At 43.7% G+C, this 17,189-nt stretch overlaps 1 protein-coding gene across 3 annotated transcripts in view; it reads right to left on the bottom strand.

The window, feature by feature from the left end:
• Positions 1 to 17,189, bottom strand: part of NELL1 (neural EGFL like 1) — an 852,764-nt gene that overhangs the window by 835,330 nt on the left and 245 nt on the right. For all 3 annotated transcript variants that reach the window (XM_029208123.1, XM_029208124.1, XM_029208125.1), the window contains exon 2: positions 8,523 to 8,651. In XM_029208123.1, coding sequence (XP_029063956.1) covers positions 8,523 to 8,651 — 129 coding nt within the window. The remainder of the gene's footprint in view (positions 1 to 8,522; positions 8,652 to 17,189) is intronic.

Below are 17,189 nucleotides of genomic sequence, written 5' to 3'. Positions count from 1 at the left end.
GAAATGGCAGTTTTCAAGACACTGGACATCAGTCAATGAAGAACAGTGACCCTCAAGAGATGGAAAACAAAAGAGATGAGCCCTACAATTACCCAAGTTTACCCCTCTGAGAGAGTTTCCAGGCTGTGCCATAGGGAAGAGAAATGCAAGCAAAGCCCAGCAGTCTTCACTCAAATTGAGGTGAAGAAGCTGAGAGTGTGGGGAGACCAAGGCACCTAGCTTTCACAGGACAGCACACATGAGAGATAACGGCAGAGAGAAAAATATGGAACTCTCTCAGCTGACATAGAAGAACCACCCAAAAGGCAACAGTGCCTGGCATACACACAGGACCAAGAAGAGTACCTATTCTCACCACTCAAACTGGAAAACCCCATGATTCATGGGGCACTGGGTGGAGTACACAGAAGGTCTTGCCTCAGTGATGGGAAATAATTAATTCTATTCTATATACTAGCACTAGCACTGCTCTGAGCCATCTAACAAATCTTAAAAGTAGGATCCATAACCTTCAAAAATTGTGAAGCACTATGTTGTACACCTGAAACTGATATAATATTGTACATCAACTATACCTCAATTTTTAAAAAAAACAGGATCCAAAAGGATCAAATTGTTTTTCAGTAATTTAACTGTGTCCTAAAACAAAACTCAGGAATATTTATAAGAATACAAAAATATCCAGAACCAAACAAGGCAAAATTCACAATGTCTGGCATTCAATCAAAAATTACCAAGTATACAAGGAAGCAGTAATGAAGAGAAAAGTTAGTCAGTCAGAATCATCCTAGTGCTAATACAAATATTAGAATTAGTTGTCAGGGATATTAAAACAGTTATTACAATTGTACTCCATCTATTCAAAAAGTTAGATAAAGACATGGAAGATTTTTTAAAGAGTCAAACTGAACTTACAGAGATGAAATTACAATACATGACATAAAAAAAAAACCAGAATGATACTAACAGCAGACAATACAGAAAAACAGTTCTTGAAGTCAAAGTAATAGAAACTATCAAAAATGATACATAGAGAGAAAAGAGGAGGAGAATTTTTGAAATGAACAGAGTATCAGTGAGCTATGGAACAATTTTAATCAGCTTTATATACACATAATTGGAGTCCCTAAAGGAGAGAAAGAGAAACAAAATATATTTGAAGATATAATGGCCATTTTTTTTCTAAATACGATGAATTTCAATAACTCTCACACACAAGAAACATTAAGAAAATCAGACCAAGGTACATCATAATCAAATCACTTAAAGTTGGCAATAAGAGAAAGTCTTAAAAGCAGGGGGAAAAGTTACATTACCTACAGAGGAACAAAAATAGGATGACAACTGATTTCTCATTGGAAACAATGCAAGTGAGAGGACAGTGGATTAACGTCTTTAAAGTACTGAAAGAAATAAAACTGTCAACCCAAGATTCTACTCTCAGCAAAAATTGTTTTAAATAATGAAGACTTTTTCAGACATACAAAATCTGAAAGAATTCATCACCAGCAGACCTACACTAAAAGAAATGTTGAAGGAAGTCCCTCAGGCAGGATAAAAATGATACCAGATGGGAATATGAATCCACGCAAGAGACTGAAGAACACAGGAAACAGTAACTACAAGAGTAAACATGTGATTGATTTTTTTATTATCTAAATATGTTCAAAAGATAATTGACTAATTAATAAAAATAACAACAATGTAATATGGAGTTTATAACAGAATTAAAAGTAAAATGTATGACAACAATAGTACAATGTCGGGGGAGAGACGTATACTCTTGAAATATACTTATTACATACATAAAGTTGTATCACCTGAAGGTACACTATTGTCATTTAAAGATGTATACTATAAACCCTAAGACAACCACTAAAATAATGAAACAATGAGTAAACCAACAAAAGAGTTTTTAAAAAATCAGTTAAAAAGTTCAATTAATTTAAAGAAGCCAGAAAGAGGGGGAAAAAAGGAAACATAGATAGACAGATAGAAAACAAACAACAAAAGCATAGATTTAAATATGACAGTGTCATAATCACATTAATATAAATGATCTAAATACCTTGATGAACAGAAATTATCATACTGGTGTAAAAAAAAAAAGTAAGACCCATCTACATACTGGCTACAAGAAAAGCACTTTACATGTTATTATATGATTAATCTCGAAATAACTATGATAGGTGAAAGAATTCAGATCCAAAAAAAAAAAAACTAGACACTGTATAATTCTATTTATATAAAATTTCTAGAAAATGCAAACTACTGTATAGTGACAGAAAGCACATTAGTAGTTGTGTGCAGATGGGGGTTGGGGAATATAGGAAGGAGGGATTATTTTAAAAAGAGGAAACTTTGGGGGGGATAGGTATGCTCATTATCTTAATTGTGATGATGGTTTCACCGATGCATTCACATATCAGAATTAACAATCGATACAGTCTGAATATGCACAGTTTATTATAAGCAATTACACCTTAACACAGCTGTTAAATTTTTTAATGATACTTAAAACTATGTATGGAATAACTTGGCAAGTCTACCGTATACTCTAACTATAACTGTAACCATAAATTATAGACTAGATTTTTGAAGACTTTGAAAAAAATGTAAAATATCTCATTAATTTTTTGTATTGACCATATGTTGAAATGATAATATTTTTCATATATTGGGTTAAATAAAATGTATAGTTAAAATTAATGTCACTTGTTTCTTTTTACATGTTTAATAGAGCTACTACAAAAATTAAAATTACAGATATGGCTCACTTACTTATATTTCTACTGGGCAGTGCTGCACTGGAAAGGAGTACTTATCTGGAGTAAACTGGAAATATCATATGGCTCATATTTCTGCCCAACAGTGGGTAGCCATCCTATGGTAGACAAAATGATATTCCCTACCCCCAAAAGATGTCAGCATCTTTATCCCAAAAATCTATAAATATATTACTTTACACGGCAAAAGAGTCACTGCAGATGTGACTGAGTTATGGATCTTAATATTAAGAAATTATCCTGGATTATCCAGGTGGACCCAATATAGGGAAAAGGACCCATAAGGGTCCTTATAAGGGAAAAAGGGAGCAGAAGAGTCAGTACCAGAGAAGAAAACATGACAGAAACATAGAGAAGGAAATGTCACCTCAGAAGCAGAGGTTGAAGTGATGCACCCACAAGCCAAGGAATGAAGCAGCCTCTAGAAGCTGGAAAAACAATAAATGGATTATCCTATAGAGGCTCTAGAAGGAACACAGCTCTGCCAACACCTTGATTTTAGCCCTTTTTAAAGCCCATTTTTGACTTCTGATTTCCAAGCAAAGTGTTGAAGTTTCAGCCTGGTTTCTCTTTGCTGCTTATAGTAAAAGGTAAGAAGAAAAAGACAGATTGAGGGAAGAGCTGTTAAGCAAAAAGGAACCAGGACTGATTATATGCAGAATTCCCAGCCTATCCAGATTGGAAAAGACAATAAAATTAGGAGATTCACTGTCAGGAAAAGTCTGCTCTGGAAAAAAGCCAAGGGTGTGGTTGAACCACCTTTTGCTAGTGACTCTGAAGGACCAAAGGGTCAGAATATTCAATCACACAGAGGGTTCTTTGAAGAGATCATGGTTGTAATTCATGGATCCCCTCAGCCATCCCAGCAGAAGTCAGAAATAGAGATTAGATTATCTCGGAAAGATCTGTAAGTGAGCCTTTTGTCTAATGGACAGGAGACCCTCTGGGTTCTTGAGAATGTTATACCAGCAGAAACACTGCCAACTTGGACTGAAGGGGACAGAAAGAACATGAAATGAAAGAAGGCTGATGGACTCCCAAAATTCTATAAGCAAGAAACAGGTTGATAAAACTATTCAACTACAAACCTATGCTACTGTTCGTGAAAAAGAAGGATTCAGAGGAATGAGTCACAAGCCCAGAAGGCAGAGTCAAGGACCATAGAGAATGATCCTCAGGCCCTGAAACCCAATGGAGTTTGCCCTGCTGGATTTCACATGTTCTTCAGCCTGGTGACCCCTTTCTTCTTTCCAATTTTCCCTTTTGAACAGGAACTTCTATAACTGGCATCCTATACCTGTCCCACTATTATATTTTGTAAGCAGATTACTTGTTTTCTAGTTTCACAGATCCACAGATAAAGAGTAATTTTGCTCCAAAATGGCAAATACTCAGAGTCCCACTCATACCTGATTTAGATTATTTAGAGAGTGAGATTTGGAATTTTTCAACTGATGAGTGGATGAGATTTCAGACTCTGAGCTGATGTTATAATTGGTTAAGACCTTTGGAGATATTGGAATGGGGTGAATGTATTTTGCATGTGGGGCAGACAAGAATCTTTGGGGGCCAGTGGGCAGACTTTGTGGTAAGCAGAATAATGGCTCCCCAAAAATGTCAATGTCCTAATTGCCAAAACCTATGAAATATGTTACCTTACATGGCAAATGGACTTTGCAGATGTGATTAAATTACAGATCCAGAGATGGAGAGATTATCCAGGTAAGGTAATCACAAGAGACCTTGAAAGGGAAAAACCTCCTCCAAGTCCCATAATAAAGTTACTCTTCCCAGCAAAGAAGCTGAAAATCTGTCACTGTTGTTGGAGAGATTTGGGATGGTAGACATCCCAAAAGCAGCTGCTAAAGCAGAGAACATACAAATTAGAAAGCAGAGATCTAGCCCAGGGAATAAATAAATGAGTGAATGACCAGCATATAAAGTAGGCAACAAGCCTTTCATAGAGCACATTGGACAGAGGAAATTTTAATTCAATTCAAAATGTTTACTTGTCACCTACTGTGTGTCATGCACAATACTTGGCCCTAGAGATGTAGGGGTATTTAGACAGGAAGACTTCTGCTTTCATGAAGCTTACAGATGAGCCAGGCTTCCATAGCAACTCTGTTGACAAAGTGTCAGCAGCACTTCTCAAATCAAGAATGGGATGGCGAAATGTCGACTTAGGTCTTCTGCCTATTTTGGGATTGGGTTGTTTGTTTCTTTGATAATGAGCTGCATGAGCTGCTTGTAAATTTTGGAAATTAATCCTTTGTCAGTTGCTTCATTTGCAAATATTTTCTCCCATTCTGAGGGTTGTCTTTTCATCTTGTTTATGGTTTCCTTTGCTATGCAAAAGCTTTTAAGTTTCATTAGGTCCCATTTGTTTATTTTTGTTTTTATTTCCATTTCTCTAGGAGGTGGGTCAAAAAGGATCTTGCTGTGATTTCTGTCATAGGGTGTTCTGCCTATGTTTTCCTCTAAGAGTTTTATAGTGTCTGGTCTTACATTTAGGTCTTTAATCCATTTTGAGTTTATTTTTGTGTATGGTGTTAGGGAGTGTTCTAATTTCATTCTTTTACATGTAGCTGTCCAGTTTTCCCAGCACCACTTATTGAAGAGGCTGTCTTTTCTCCATTGTATATTCTTGCCTTCTTTATCAAAGATAAGGTGACCATATGTATGTGGGTTTATCTCTGGGTTTTCTATCCTGCTCCATTGATCTATATTTCTATTTTTATGCCAGTACCATACTGTCTTGATGACTGTAGCTTTGTAGTATAGTCTGAAGTCCAGGAGCCTGATTCCTCCAGCTCAGTTTTGCTTTCTCAAGATTGCTTTGGCTATTCGGGGTCTTTTGTGTTTCCATACAAAATGTGAAATTTTTTGTTCTAGTTCTGTGAAAAATGCCAGTGGTAGTTTGATAGGGATTGCATTGAATCTGTAGATTGCTTTGGGTAGTATAGTCATTTTCACAATGTTGATTCTTCCAATCCAAGAACAGGGTATATCTCTCCACTTACCTCAACATAATAAACAGATTGCCAACAAACACATGAAAGGATGCTCAACATCATTAATCATTAGAGAAATGCAAATCAAAACTACAATGAGATATCCCACACCAGTCAGAATGGCCATCATCAAAAAATCTACAAACAATAAATGCTCGAAAGGGTGTGGAGAAAAGGGAACCCTCATACACTGTTGGTGGGAATGTAAATTGATACAGCCACTATGGAGAACAGTATGGAGGTTCCTTAAAAAACTAAAAATAGAACTACCATACGACCCAGCAATCCCACTACTGGACATATACCCTGAGAAAAACATAATTCAAAAAGAGTCATGTACCACAATGTTCATTGCAGCTCTATTGACAATAGCCAGGACATGGAAGCAACCTAAGTGTCCATCGACAGATGAATGGATAAAGAAGATGTGACACATATATACAATGGCATATTATTCAGCCATAAAAATGAATGAAATTGAGTTATTTGTAGTGAGGTGGACGGACCTAGAGTCTGTCTTACAGAGTGAAGTAAGTCAGAAAGAGAAAAACAAATACCTTATACTAACATATATATGGAACCTAAAAAAAAAAAAAAAAACATGGTCATGAAGAACCTAGGGGCAAGACGGGAATAAAGACGCAGACCTACTAGAAAATGGACTTGAGGACACAGGGAGGGGGAAGGGTAAGCTGGGACAAAGTGAGAGAGTGGTAGTGTATATATGGACATATATACACTACCAAATGTAAAATAGATAGCTAGTGGGAAGCAGTCGCATAGCACAGGGAGATCGGCTCGGTGCTTTGTGACCAGCTAGAAGGGTGGGATAGGGAGGGTGGGAGGGAGGGAGACGCAAGAGGGAAGAGACATGGGGATATATGTATAACTGATTCACTTCGTTATAAAGCAGAAAGTAACACACCATTGTAAAGCAATTATGCTCCAATAAAAACGTTAAAAAAAAAAAAGAATGGAATGGCCTCTCAACAGTAACTGAAGAGACCTTGCACAATGCAAAGAGAAAACTAATCCTGTTTGTATTCTCTTAACCATGCCCAGTTTACTTACTTCACCAATTCCTTAGTAAGAGTAAGCGGAAATTAACATATCTGTAGTCTTGTTATATATTATTATATAGTCGTATCTGTAGATGTGCTGTATATTACTAAGAAGCTTTAAATTCTCTGCAGAGGAAATATATATATATCTCATCCCATAATGTTGGTTCAGTCATTCTAAAATAATCCTTTTGTTATCTTCACAAAAGGCTGGGTTAAAAGAAGCCTGCCAGGCATTTTCATAGAGGAGTATCTAGGCTGCCATATCTGATCAGATCACTCCCCTCCTTCAACTTATCAAAGGCCCCCACTGATCTGAGAGTAAAGTAAAAAACTAACATGGCCTATGGGCAAGGGTAATATTTGCAATAGTTAACAAGTACATGGCCTCCCACCTATCAAAATAGACACTGGCCATAAAGCGTCAGTACACCCAAGCCTGTGGATATAAGCTAAATATCAATTCTGCCTTCTGGGCCCAGTGTGACCTAGCCCCTGCCTACCTCTCCAGCCACTCACCACCTTGCAGCCATGCCAAATGTCTTTCCATTTGTTTCTGCCTTAAGACCTTCCTACATACTATTTTCTCCGCCCAGAATGCTCTGAGCCGCCACCTCTTCCTACACAAGCTTTCTACTCATTTTTCACTTTTCTGCTGACATACCACTTTTTCAGGGTAGCCTTTTCCTGACCACCACTATCTCCCCACTCCCAATAAATCAGATCTCCCTGTATACTCTTATTTGGCAACCTATACACCCCATTCATGGTAAGTATAGCCACTGGAAGTCAATAATTACTTGTGTAATGACTGTTTCTCTCACCACATTTATTTACCCTTACTAATAATCCTACTATTAGCATGTTGCCTGGTACACAATAGGAGTTCCATAATAACAGCTAATACTTACCAGGGATTTACTATGTTATCAGGCACTGTTTGAACCACTTTAATGGATTAGCTCCTCTAATCCTTGCACCTGCCCCATTAGGTACTATTATTTCAGATGAAGACACAGGCAGAGTCAGCCTAAGGAATCGCCCAAAGTCGCAAAGTCAATAAGTGGTAGGGTTGGAATTTAATCCCAGGCAGTCAGGCTCCAGAGCCCAGGCTTTTAAGAAGCACACTGTACTGCCTTTAGGAATGCTTGCTGAACAATTTAATGAATTATAGTCAAGTTTATAGTGGGCAGAACCAAGTAAGCTGTACCCCTAAGAAAATGTAGCCATGAAACATCCTCTTCGTGCATGGTCCACCCACTAAATGAGAGATAAAGATACAGGAACAGGAATGGACGTAGGTATAGGTAAAGATAGGAATAACAGTAGAAGAAATATCCTGTAAAAGTAATGTGGCTGCCCATGGCTTTCAAGGACTTTCCAAATTCATTCCACTTTAGATCCCCACCAAAATCCCCCGGGAAATATGTCACTGCCAAGCCAAATATTTCATCACCACGCCCCCGACTGCCCCCTCCCACACCCTCAGAACACCCCCCAAATATCTAAACACCCTCGGCATTTCTGAACATTCCTCATGACGGTAACACAAGGGAAATAGCAGAGATGATCCTCCGACAAATACACACCAGAGGAACAGTCCCCAGACAGACCCTCCTCCCCAAGTTCTGCCCCCATGCAAAGGAGAAAAATGCCTTTACCTTTAAATAAAAATGCTTTGCTGGTATTGTGCAGTCCAGACACCTGAGTGACTCCAAGGGTGGTGTTCATGAGGTCGAGCTCAGTGATAATGTCCATCTGAAGGTGGGGATCCATCCCAAAGCCCACCACTGAAAAGGAACAAAGAGCCATCTTGGCTTAAAATGCTGACTTGCTTGCGGCAACATGGAACAGAAATGACAGAGGCCACAGGAGTGGCAGGGAATACAAGGAACCCAGTGATGAGTGCTTAGAGATGCTCTTTCCCTGGATGGAAAATGAAGGCAACTCTTTGCTCCATCACCCCCACTGATACTGCGGTTTTTTCATCCCTTCCCCATCTCCCATTCCCCATTACAGATTGATAATCCCTATGCAAAACCCTAGGGGCCAAATATATTTCAGAACTCAGACTGGACCATCTGTTGGAAAGCTAATATGGCCCATATACTACATTTTATGTAACACCCTCAGCAAAGTCTGCATCAGTACCCCATAACCAAACACAATATTTGTAGAGCAAAAAGTCTGATATCGTCCTCTAATTGGTATAAATAAAGACTATAAATAGCCTCATATCTGTTCAGGTCAAGTTTTGCCACCAAAGGAGTTCAGCTCAGGGTAGGTTTTGCTGTCAGGTGAGTTATGAAGAAACTTTGGGTTTCTGAGCTTTTTTAGAATTGGGAACTGTGGATACAGGATTGTGGCCCTGATCTACCTGCTTCAGAGACTGATACAGTAGTGAGATCTGACACCACCGTCACCAGGAAACACCTCCACAGAGCACTATTAATGAGGCAACAACACCTTCGATAAAGAGGAAGAAAATGAGAGGGATCCTGACCCTGATGGATAAGGGTGGCGGAGGGACTGGCCAGGAAAGAGATCCTCAGAACAATGGATGTAGATTTCAAGGGGATTCCTGAAAAGTTCGACACCCTGACAACTCTTGTTGGAGAAACTTAGCACAGAGAAACAGGGCCCTGAGCCCCCCCTTGCCTCATCTGAAAAAGGCAAATCCTTAAGCCTGTCTCTCATCCACAGGGTGTTCTGCAGAATGATTCACTCCTGGCTGCAAAGTGGCTTCCAATTATATATATTAATAAGGCTAGCGATCAGTCCAAGGGACTATGTTTAAGCCATGCCTAAAGGCTGTGCCTGTCTACATTTAGCACCTCAGTAGTGCAATTCTGATTGCACGGTTGGAAATGTTTTAATCAGCAACAACTGTCAACGCTTGTCTGGTGGTAATGCAGTCGCTGAGGCAAGATCTGGAGAGCTTACACCCAATTTGTTCCAGAGAGACCGAGTGCATTTCATCAGGGCACCAAGCGCTGTGACAATCTCATCTGTCCTCCTGCCCTCACCCCTTTCCCCACAGATCTGGAGAAGGAAATGTACCCTCTCCTCACCCTTTTCCTGTTAGGAAACAGGGGCTGCTGCAGCAATCTAGGCTTCTGTCCACAGAAGGTGGCTCTGGGAAGGGTCTTTGGAGCCGAAGGTGGACAAAGGGTTAAATTAAAGGCACATGCATAGAGCTGCCTTCTCAATTTTTGTCAGGCTTCCCCTCGTCCTCCGAAATGCAGCCAGATGCGAGGCCAGTTTACCCAAAGACAACTCATTCATTCAGTCGTTTTTCAACAGATATGACTAAGTGCTTTCTATGTAACACACACACTGCATTGCGAGGCACTGGAGATGGCCTCCCTGGGCATGCATTCCTAGGGCAGCGGGTGAGGAGAGGGCAAAAAATAAACAAATACATAAATAAGATAATTTGAGATGGCAATAAATGCCACGAAGAAAATAAAACAGAGTTATGAAACAGAAAGCAGCTTGGGTGGAGGCTTAAAAAGGTGGTAGAGGAAGGTTCCTCTGAGGAGACACCTGATGGCTATAGCGGCTGGCGATGGTGCACTCATTCCGGAAGGGACGATCTGGAGGGGAAAGCTTTCCAGGTTCAGAGAACAGAAAATGCAAATGCAAACCAGGAACAAACTTGGCGTGTAGAGGAAACAGTGAAAAGGCTAGTGTGGCCAGAGCAGAGTGAGCCCGGGGGAGAGTGGTAGAAAATGAGGCCCCAGCGTTGGCCCTGCCTTGTGAGCCACAACAAGGAAAGGGACAGTATTCTAATTGCAATGGAGTATCACTGGAGGGCTTTAAGGTATGTGTTTAAGGGGAGGAAGAGTGGGATGTGCTCTGATTTACCTTATGATCTCACTTAAGGTTCCATCCCACCTGCTTGACACAGACTCCATTCACAAAGACTGATGACTGACCGAGTACCTACTCTGTGCAAAGAAGTACTGCGCTAACGGGCATCTATCAGCCCAGGTCACAGCACCATAAGCCTCTTGTTGAGACTGGCAATGTTTTTCTCCAAGTGAGCTCAGATACCAGCAGTTCTATGATCACCTTGAAAAGGCAGGAAAGGAACTAATATTTCAGTTTGATCTATAGTGCTCTACACCTATATGGCAGAAATTAAATTAAGAGTGATCTCAGAGGACCTCCACACTAGTCTATCTCTGGCCAGGAATTTGGAATGTGGTTTGGGAAATGTGACCTTAGCCGGACACAAGAGGAAGGAAGCATCCCTGTAGCCTCAGTGTCTTGCACAAGGCTTCATATATGTCAGGCCCTGAATTTAGGAACTGATTAATTTTTTTTTTCTTTTTTTTTTTGTTTTGCGGTACGCGGGCCTCTCACTGCTGTGGCCTCTCCCGTTGCGGAGCACAGGCTCCGGACGCACAGGCTCAGCGGCCATGGCTCACGGGCCCAGCCGCTCCGCGGCATGTGGGATCTTCCCGGACCGAGGCACGAACCCATGTCCCCTGCATCGGCAGAAGGACTCTCAACCACTGCACCACCAGGGAAGCCCAGGACCTGATTAATTAATTGATAGTGGATGTATGATCACTGCTTTGGGTGCAGTGATCTAAGGGCAATATGCATACCTGAGGAATACCACGAGAGGACAGGATGGCATTCGAGCCCAGGAAACTTTCTAAAAGGAATGTGGTTGACTGAATTCTTGGCTTCAAATCTTTACCCCTGGATTTCCCTGGTGGCGCAGTGGTTAAGAATCCACCTGCCAATGCAGGGGACAGGGGTTCCATCCCTGGTCCGGGAGGATCCCACATGCTGCGGAGTGCATGCGCCACAACCACTGAGCCTGTGCTCTAGAGCCCGTGAGTCACAACTACTGAGCCGGTGTGTCACAACTGCTGAAGCCCATGCGCCTAAAGCCCGTGCCCTGCACCAAGAGAAGCCACCGCAAAACACGCGCCTCAAGAGTAGTTCCCACTCAGGGCAACTAGAAAAAGACTGCTCGCAGCAATGAAGATCCAGTGCAGCCAAAAATAAATTAAAAAAAAAAATCTTTACCCCTCCCCTAGCCACACCCTTTGCTATGTGGCTTTGCATGTCCTTCCACTAGAGTGGGAGTAAACCTCCCCATCCCTTGACTTTGAGCCCAGCCATGTAACTAGTTTGGGTCATTAGGATGTTAGCAATGTCACACAAGCAGAGGCTTGGATGTGCCTGTGTGGTGGGGCCTGTTCTCTTGTACCTCTGCATTACAGTGAGAAAAACATGGCCCTACTGGGCCACTGCGCCAAGGAGACTAAGACACACGGAGCAGACACCCTACCTGGGTTTGGAACGACTCCCAGCCACACCTGGCCCCAGTGAGCCGATACCAAACCAACCGACAGACAGACGCATGCACCGAAAGAAATGTTGCTTTGAGTTTAGGGTGGCTTGTTATACAATATTATTGTGGCAGTAAGTGACCAACGCGGGGACTAAAGACCCACAATAATGGTTATCCCTAAGTTGTTTGAATCTCCCAAACTTGGAGCCCTGCAACCGGACAAGCCTAAAAGGCGCCCACACGGATTCTGTAGAACTGGCAGAACACCCCAATGGTGCCCTTGGATTCCCATCTCCATGTGAGAACACCTCAATCTGGAAAGTGTTGTGGAAACAACACTAAACTAAGAGCCACTTTCAGTCCCGTCTCTTCTCCCTACTAAATTTGTGCCCTTGGAAAAATCATTTCACTTCTCCGAGCCTCATTTCCCTTAACTGTAAAATGGGGATAATACGCGCCTCCCAGCCTCGTGAGGTTTCAGTGATAACTGTATGAACACTCCTAGCACATATCTGGTGCCCAGCTGGGGTCTGCTGCATCTGTCTTTCATAGGACCAGCTCTCCAGACCATTCCAGCTCCCTGGTCCTCAACTCCACTGGAATCATACGAAAGATACAGGTGGCTCCCATTTTCCCAGCCCCTCCACATGCCCAGATGACATAGAAGGGCTTCTCACTCTGGCCGTGCTTTTTTTTTTTTCTTTAATTTATTTTTTGGCTGCGTTGGGTCTTCGTTGCTGTGCGTGGGCTTTCCCTAGTTGCGGCGAGCGGGGGCTATTCTTCATTGTGGTGCGCGGGCTTCTCATTGCAGTGGCTTCTCTTGTTGCGGAGCATGGGCTCTAGGCACGTGGGCTTTATTAGTTGTGGTTCGTGGGCTCTAGAGCGCAGGCTCAGTAGTTGTGGCGCACGGGCTTAGTTGCTCCGCAGCATGTGGGATCTTCCCGGACCAGAGATCAAACCCGTGTCCCCTGCATCGGCAGGCAGATTCTTAACCGCTGCGCCACCAGGGAAGTCCCTGGCTGTGCTTTGTGAAATCTATATATTAAATCTATATTAACCCCTCTCCCTATACCCTGCAAGCGAAGGGGCTTCCCTGGCTTTAAGATAACTGTATTCCTCTAGTCATGAAAACATCCCATTAAAACAGAACAAGAGAAATCAATTAGGCTTCCAGAAACAGAACCGTATTCTTTTCTCTAAGTGGTCCCCTTCAAGATGAAAATACCTGGTGCCAATAGCTGGATGAGTAAAAGATAGCACTTTGCCCACTGCCTAAAAAATCAGAAAATCTATTAATAAGACAGCATTTGCATGGCTTCACCTGAACCTTATACAGTATGAAAGTGTTGGTTCCATAAAAATATTTTTTTTATTTTAATGTTTCTGCTTCTTATCCAAGCATGCAGCTCTTGCCCTTTCCAAGGAAACTCTATTGAAGTTTTCTACTTTGGCCATAACTGCTCTCAAATGGCTGAAGCTGGGTATTGGAATTAAGCAGGATAAAAAGCTTCTGGGGAAAAAAAAATATTTTTTAAAACCTGGAAGGCAGAATGTCAATGTCACAGAGGCACTTGAGGCCTGGCTCTGAGATTCAGAATCTCCACCCTAATCTCCCAGGACACCTGCTGCTGGCCACTCCTCAGTCTAGCCCAGAGAGTGTTGAGGCCCAAAGCCCACTCAATCCACCTTCAGGGTCCCAGGCCTAAGCTCCCAAGCAAATCCTCCTGGATGTGGCTCACTTCAAATCTAACCCAGCTCACTGTGCATGATGGCAGCTGTTTTCCTCTGGCCCATGAAGGGGGATACGATGCTGGAGAGATGCTCCAAGACCTCATTTACCAGCAGGATTTCACAACCATTTGATCGGATTTGGGCCTCTGGACTCCTACAAAGTTTCTTACCACCCCAAAAGCAACGTCCTTAAAGAATATGCTCTATGCCTGTTCCAAATCAGCCAATATTTCACATGATCACTGGAGGCTGGGGGCTTTTGTTCACAGCTCTATTATTCAATTCATAGTTAATGAACTGCCTGGGAGGTGCTTCTAAAAGGAAAGCTCTCCTTTCCAGCAGGTGGCAGCAAAAGGCATTCACTCAGCCCCAGGGGCTCCCTCTAACCATTGCCCTGGCGACCAAACCACACTTGAATGCCATGGGGGAGTAATCACTGAGTTTTACATTATTCACACTTCCAGGTTACTGGAGAAAACTCATGGACATAATGTATTATTACTGCTGTTATCGTAGCCTTCTAAATTTTCATTATTAGTGATGTACCTGGAAATCTCAGATTTTTTTCACACAGAAATAACCAGCACTGGAGAACAGGACCTATTCTTGACTCCACTTTCCTCTTTAAAACAAATTCTCTGAACAATGAGTAATTTAAGCAGCTTCCTGTGACACCTATCATTAGATCTTTTCATATGTAACTGCTGCTGCACTGCAGTGCTGCTTTAATTAAAATGTGCCTGATACCATCTGTTCATTTCCATTAAAAGGCAGTGATATCGGAGCAGCTCACTCGGGGAACCACGTGTTTATTTCATCTTGGACTGTTAACAGCCCAGACAGCAATTGTCCCACTTGACAAATAAACTTTCCAAGTGGCTGTTTGGATCCTGATAAACTAATTGAGAGCTAGGCTTAGCTACCTCAGAGGATGGATGTGTGATGCTCGTATGATGGTTCCTGGCCAAAACCAAAGAAGAAAATTGCTCATCAGACCACCTCAAGCTGCAAGAAATTGTAAGTGAAAGAAGTGAGATATAATTCCCCCCTGTCTTTCTCATTCTTCTGATAATCTCTGTAGAAGAAATAGGTAGCCTCTGGTGTTCAAAGAGTACCAAGTGGCATGGAAAACTCAAGCTCCCTAAGCAACTGCCACAACCAATGGGCAGATCCTTCCATGCTTCCTTGACTTTGGACAAGCTGTGCCCTCTGCCTGGAATGCTTTCCCTACTCTGTGCACCTGGAAAACTCCCTACAAAGCCTTCCAGACACAACTTTCAAATGTCACCTCCTGATTAAAGCCTTCCCTGACTACCAACCACCCCTCCCCAGAATTCACTCCTACCTCCCCTCCTCTGTTTCCTCAATACAAACTCCTGTACTCCCACCTCTCTTCCCCCCACCCCCATCAAGCTGTACAATAAAACTGCTTTTCGGTTTCTATCTAGATTCTCAGCTAAGCTGTAAGTTTCTGGAAGTCAAGCAAGCCGGTTCCTCTTTATATAAGCAATCCTGGCACCCAGCAAGACACTCAACTCTTCACTGAATGAATGAATAGATACAGGAGTAAATCTTCCCTGCAAGAGAATGTTTACAAGTTTTAAAGGGGCTTGATGTGGGGAAGGGGAAAAGCCAGTGTCGTTAAAGATCTCCAAAAGCAACGTGCCCTGGAGACACAGTCCACTTCTGGGGGAAGCACTTTTTGCCGACTTTTCAAAAGAGTAATGAGAACAAAGGACGTTAAGTATATTTGTTTGTGATGTGCACTTGAGACCTGAAATGCCCAATGCTGCCCTCTCCCCCGCCTAGTTTCTTTCTCTTCGGTTCCAATTCTCTGCACGCAGGGCTGCTAGCCCAGGCTCTGCACTAGCCTCGCCTGCTCTGATCTTCCGGGGGCGCGTTTTTTTCCAGTGCGTTCTCGATTTTTAAAAGACTAACCCATCTAGATGGGCCAGCACTCAAGAAGCACCTATTCTAGGCTGGACCGAGTCTTGGCACCTCGGCAGCCTGGGGAGCTCGGATGGAGATAGGAAAGGGATGGGGATGCCTTTTGTCCGCGGAGAAGTCCACACCCGCCGCTTTCATTAAGCAAAGGAAAAGCTGCTTCCCGCTCAGTCCTGGGGAAAATGGAAAGGGCCAGCGGAGGGAACTTTTGAGCGGACCAAGGCCGGGCATCCCTCCCCAGCCCTCTACAGATAAACTCTGCATGGGAAGGAGGCTATACCTCTAGAGAAGGGAAATGAGAGTGATAAAAGAGAAAAAGAGAAAAGCAGAAGGAATGACTACACACCGATTCTGGGGTGCGAAGTCGGCCGCGCGTGGCGAGGATGGCTAGCGTAGGGATGAAACCTCGCGACGCCCCACCCCACCCCTGGGGGGAGGGTCCTATTTTTGCTAATTTCCTCCTCCATCCCACCCCACCCCCACCTTTCCAAATCAACTACTAGTCCCCTGGAGAAGGCGGCTGAGAGAGGGTCTCCAAGCCCCAGGGGACATGGGGGCTGGGGGCGAGTAGACGCTTTAGGAAGGAGGCGCGCTTAGAGTCCTCACAACTGCGTCTCTGGAGGCAGAAAGAAGTGGGGACTTCAGAAAATTACGCCAATTATCCTTGCCTCCCCTTTACAACCCCCAACGTGCAGTTTATAGCACGGGAAAACTAGTGCGAGCTCTGAGAGAATCTCCCCGGGATTGCTCCCACAGTTCCAATTCCCCCCAGTTTGTCCTGCCCTCTGGGGGAGGGGGGATAGGGGTGGCAAGAGAGACCACTCCTGGAGTTCCCCTGGGGAAGAGTCAGGAGGGGACGAGGAAGAGATCGCGGAATCCCAGGATCGCCCGCAGCCCTCACCCCGCGCCGCGCCCTCCCGGCCCTCGCAGCGCCCGCCGGCCGGAAGCGCTCCGTCTGCGGCCCGGCGGGACGCAAGGACAGCGGTTTCCACCGCACCTGTCAAGTTCACGGGTGTGGGGCTCGCGGACCCGCCCTACTGTGGGTTTCGACCCGGAAGCCGGTTACTAGCAGCAGGAGGGTGCGCCCGAATGGCCGCGCCCCTCACTCCTGCGTCCGCCAGGCCGTGTCCTCCGGGAAGGGGGCACTCCTCGGGGGGCATCTTCCAGCCTGTGAGTCCCACTTTTCACCCTTTCACCTGGACCGGGGCAGAGAGGTTCGAGGGACCCATCCACGCCCTTCCCCGGACCAGTGCAGAGCTCAGCTCCAGCTCTCCTCACGGCTAGGTGGGCGCCGGGCACAGCGGCGCGGCTCCCCCCTATCCCTGGATCCCTCCGACAG

This window comes from Monodon monoceros, unplaced genomic scaffold (genome assembly GCF_005190385.1).
Source record: "Monodon monoceros isolate NGI ecotype Baffin Bay Population unplaced genomic scaffold, NGI_Narwhal_1 Super_Scaffold_7, whole genome shotgun sequence".
Lineage (NCBI taxonomy): Eukaryota > Metazoa > Chordata > Mammalia > Artiodactyla > Monodontidae > Monodon > Monodon monoceros.
This window is presented reverse-complemented; position numbering and strand designations above follow the sequence as displayed.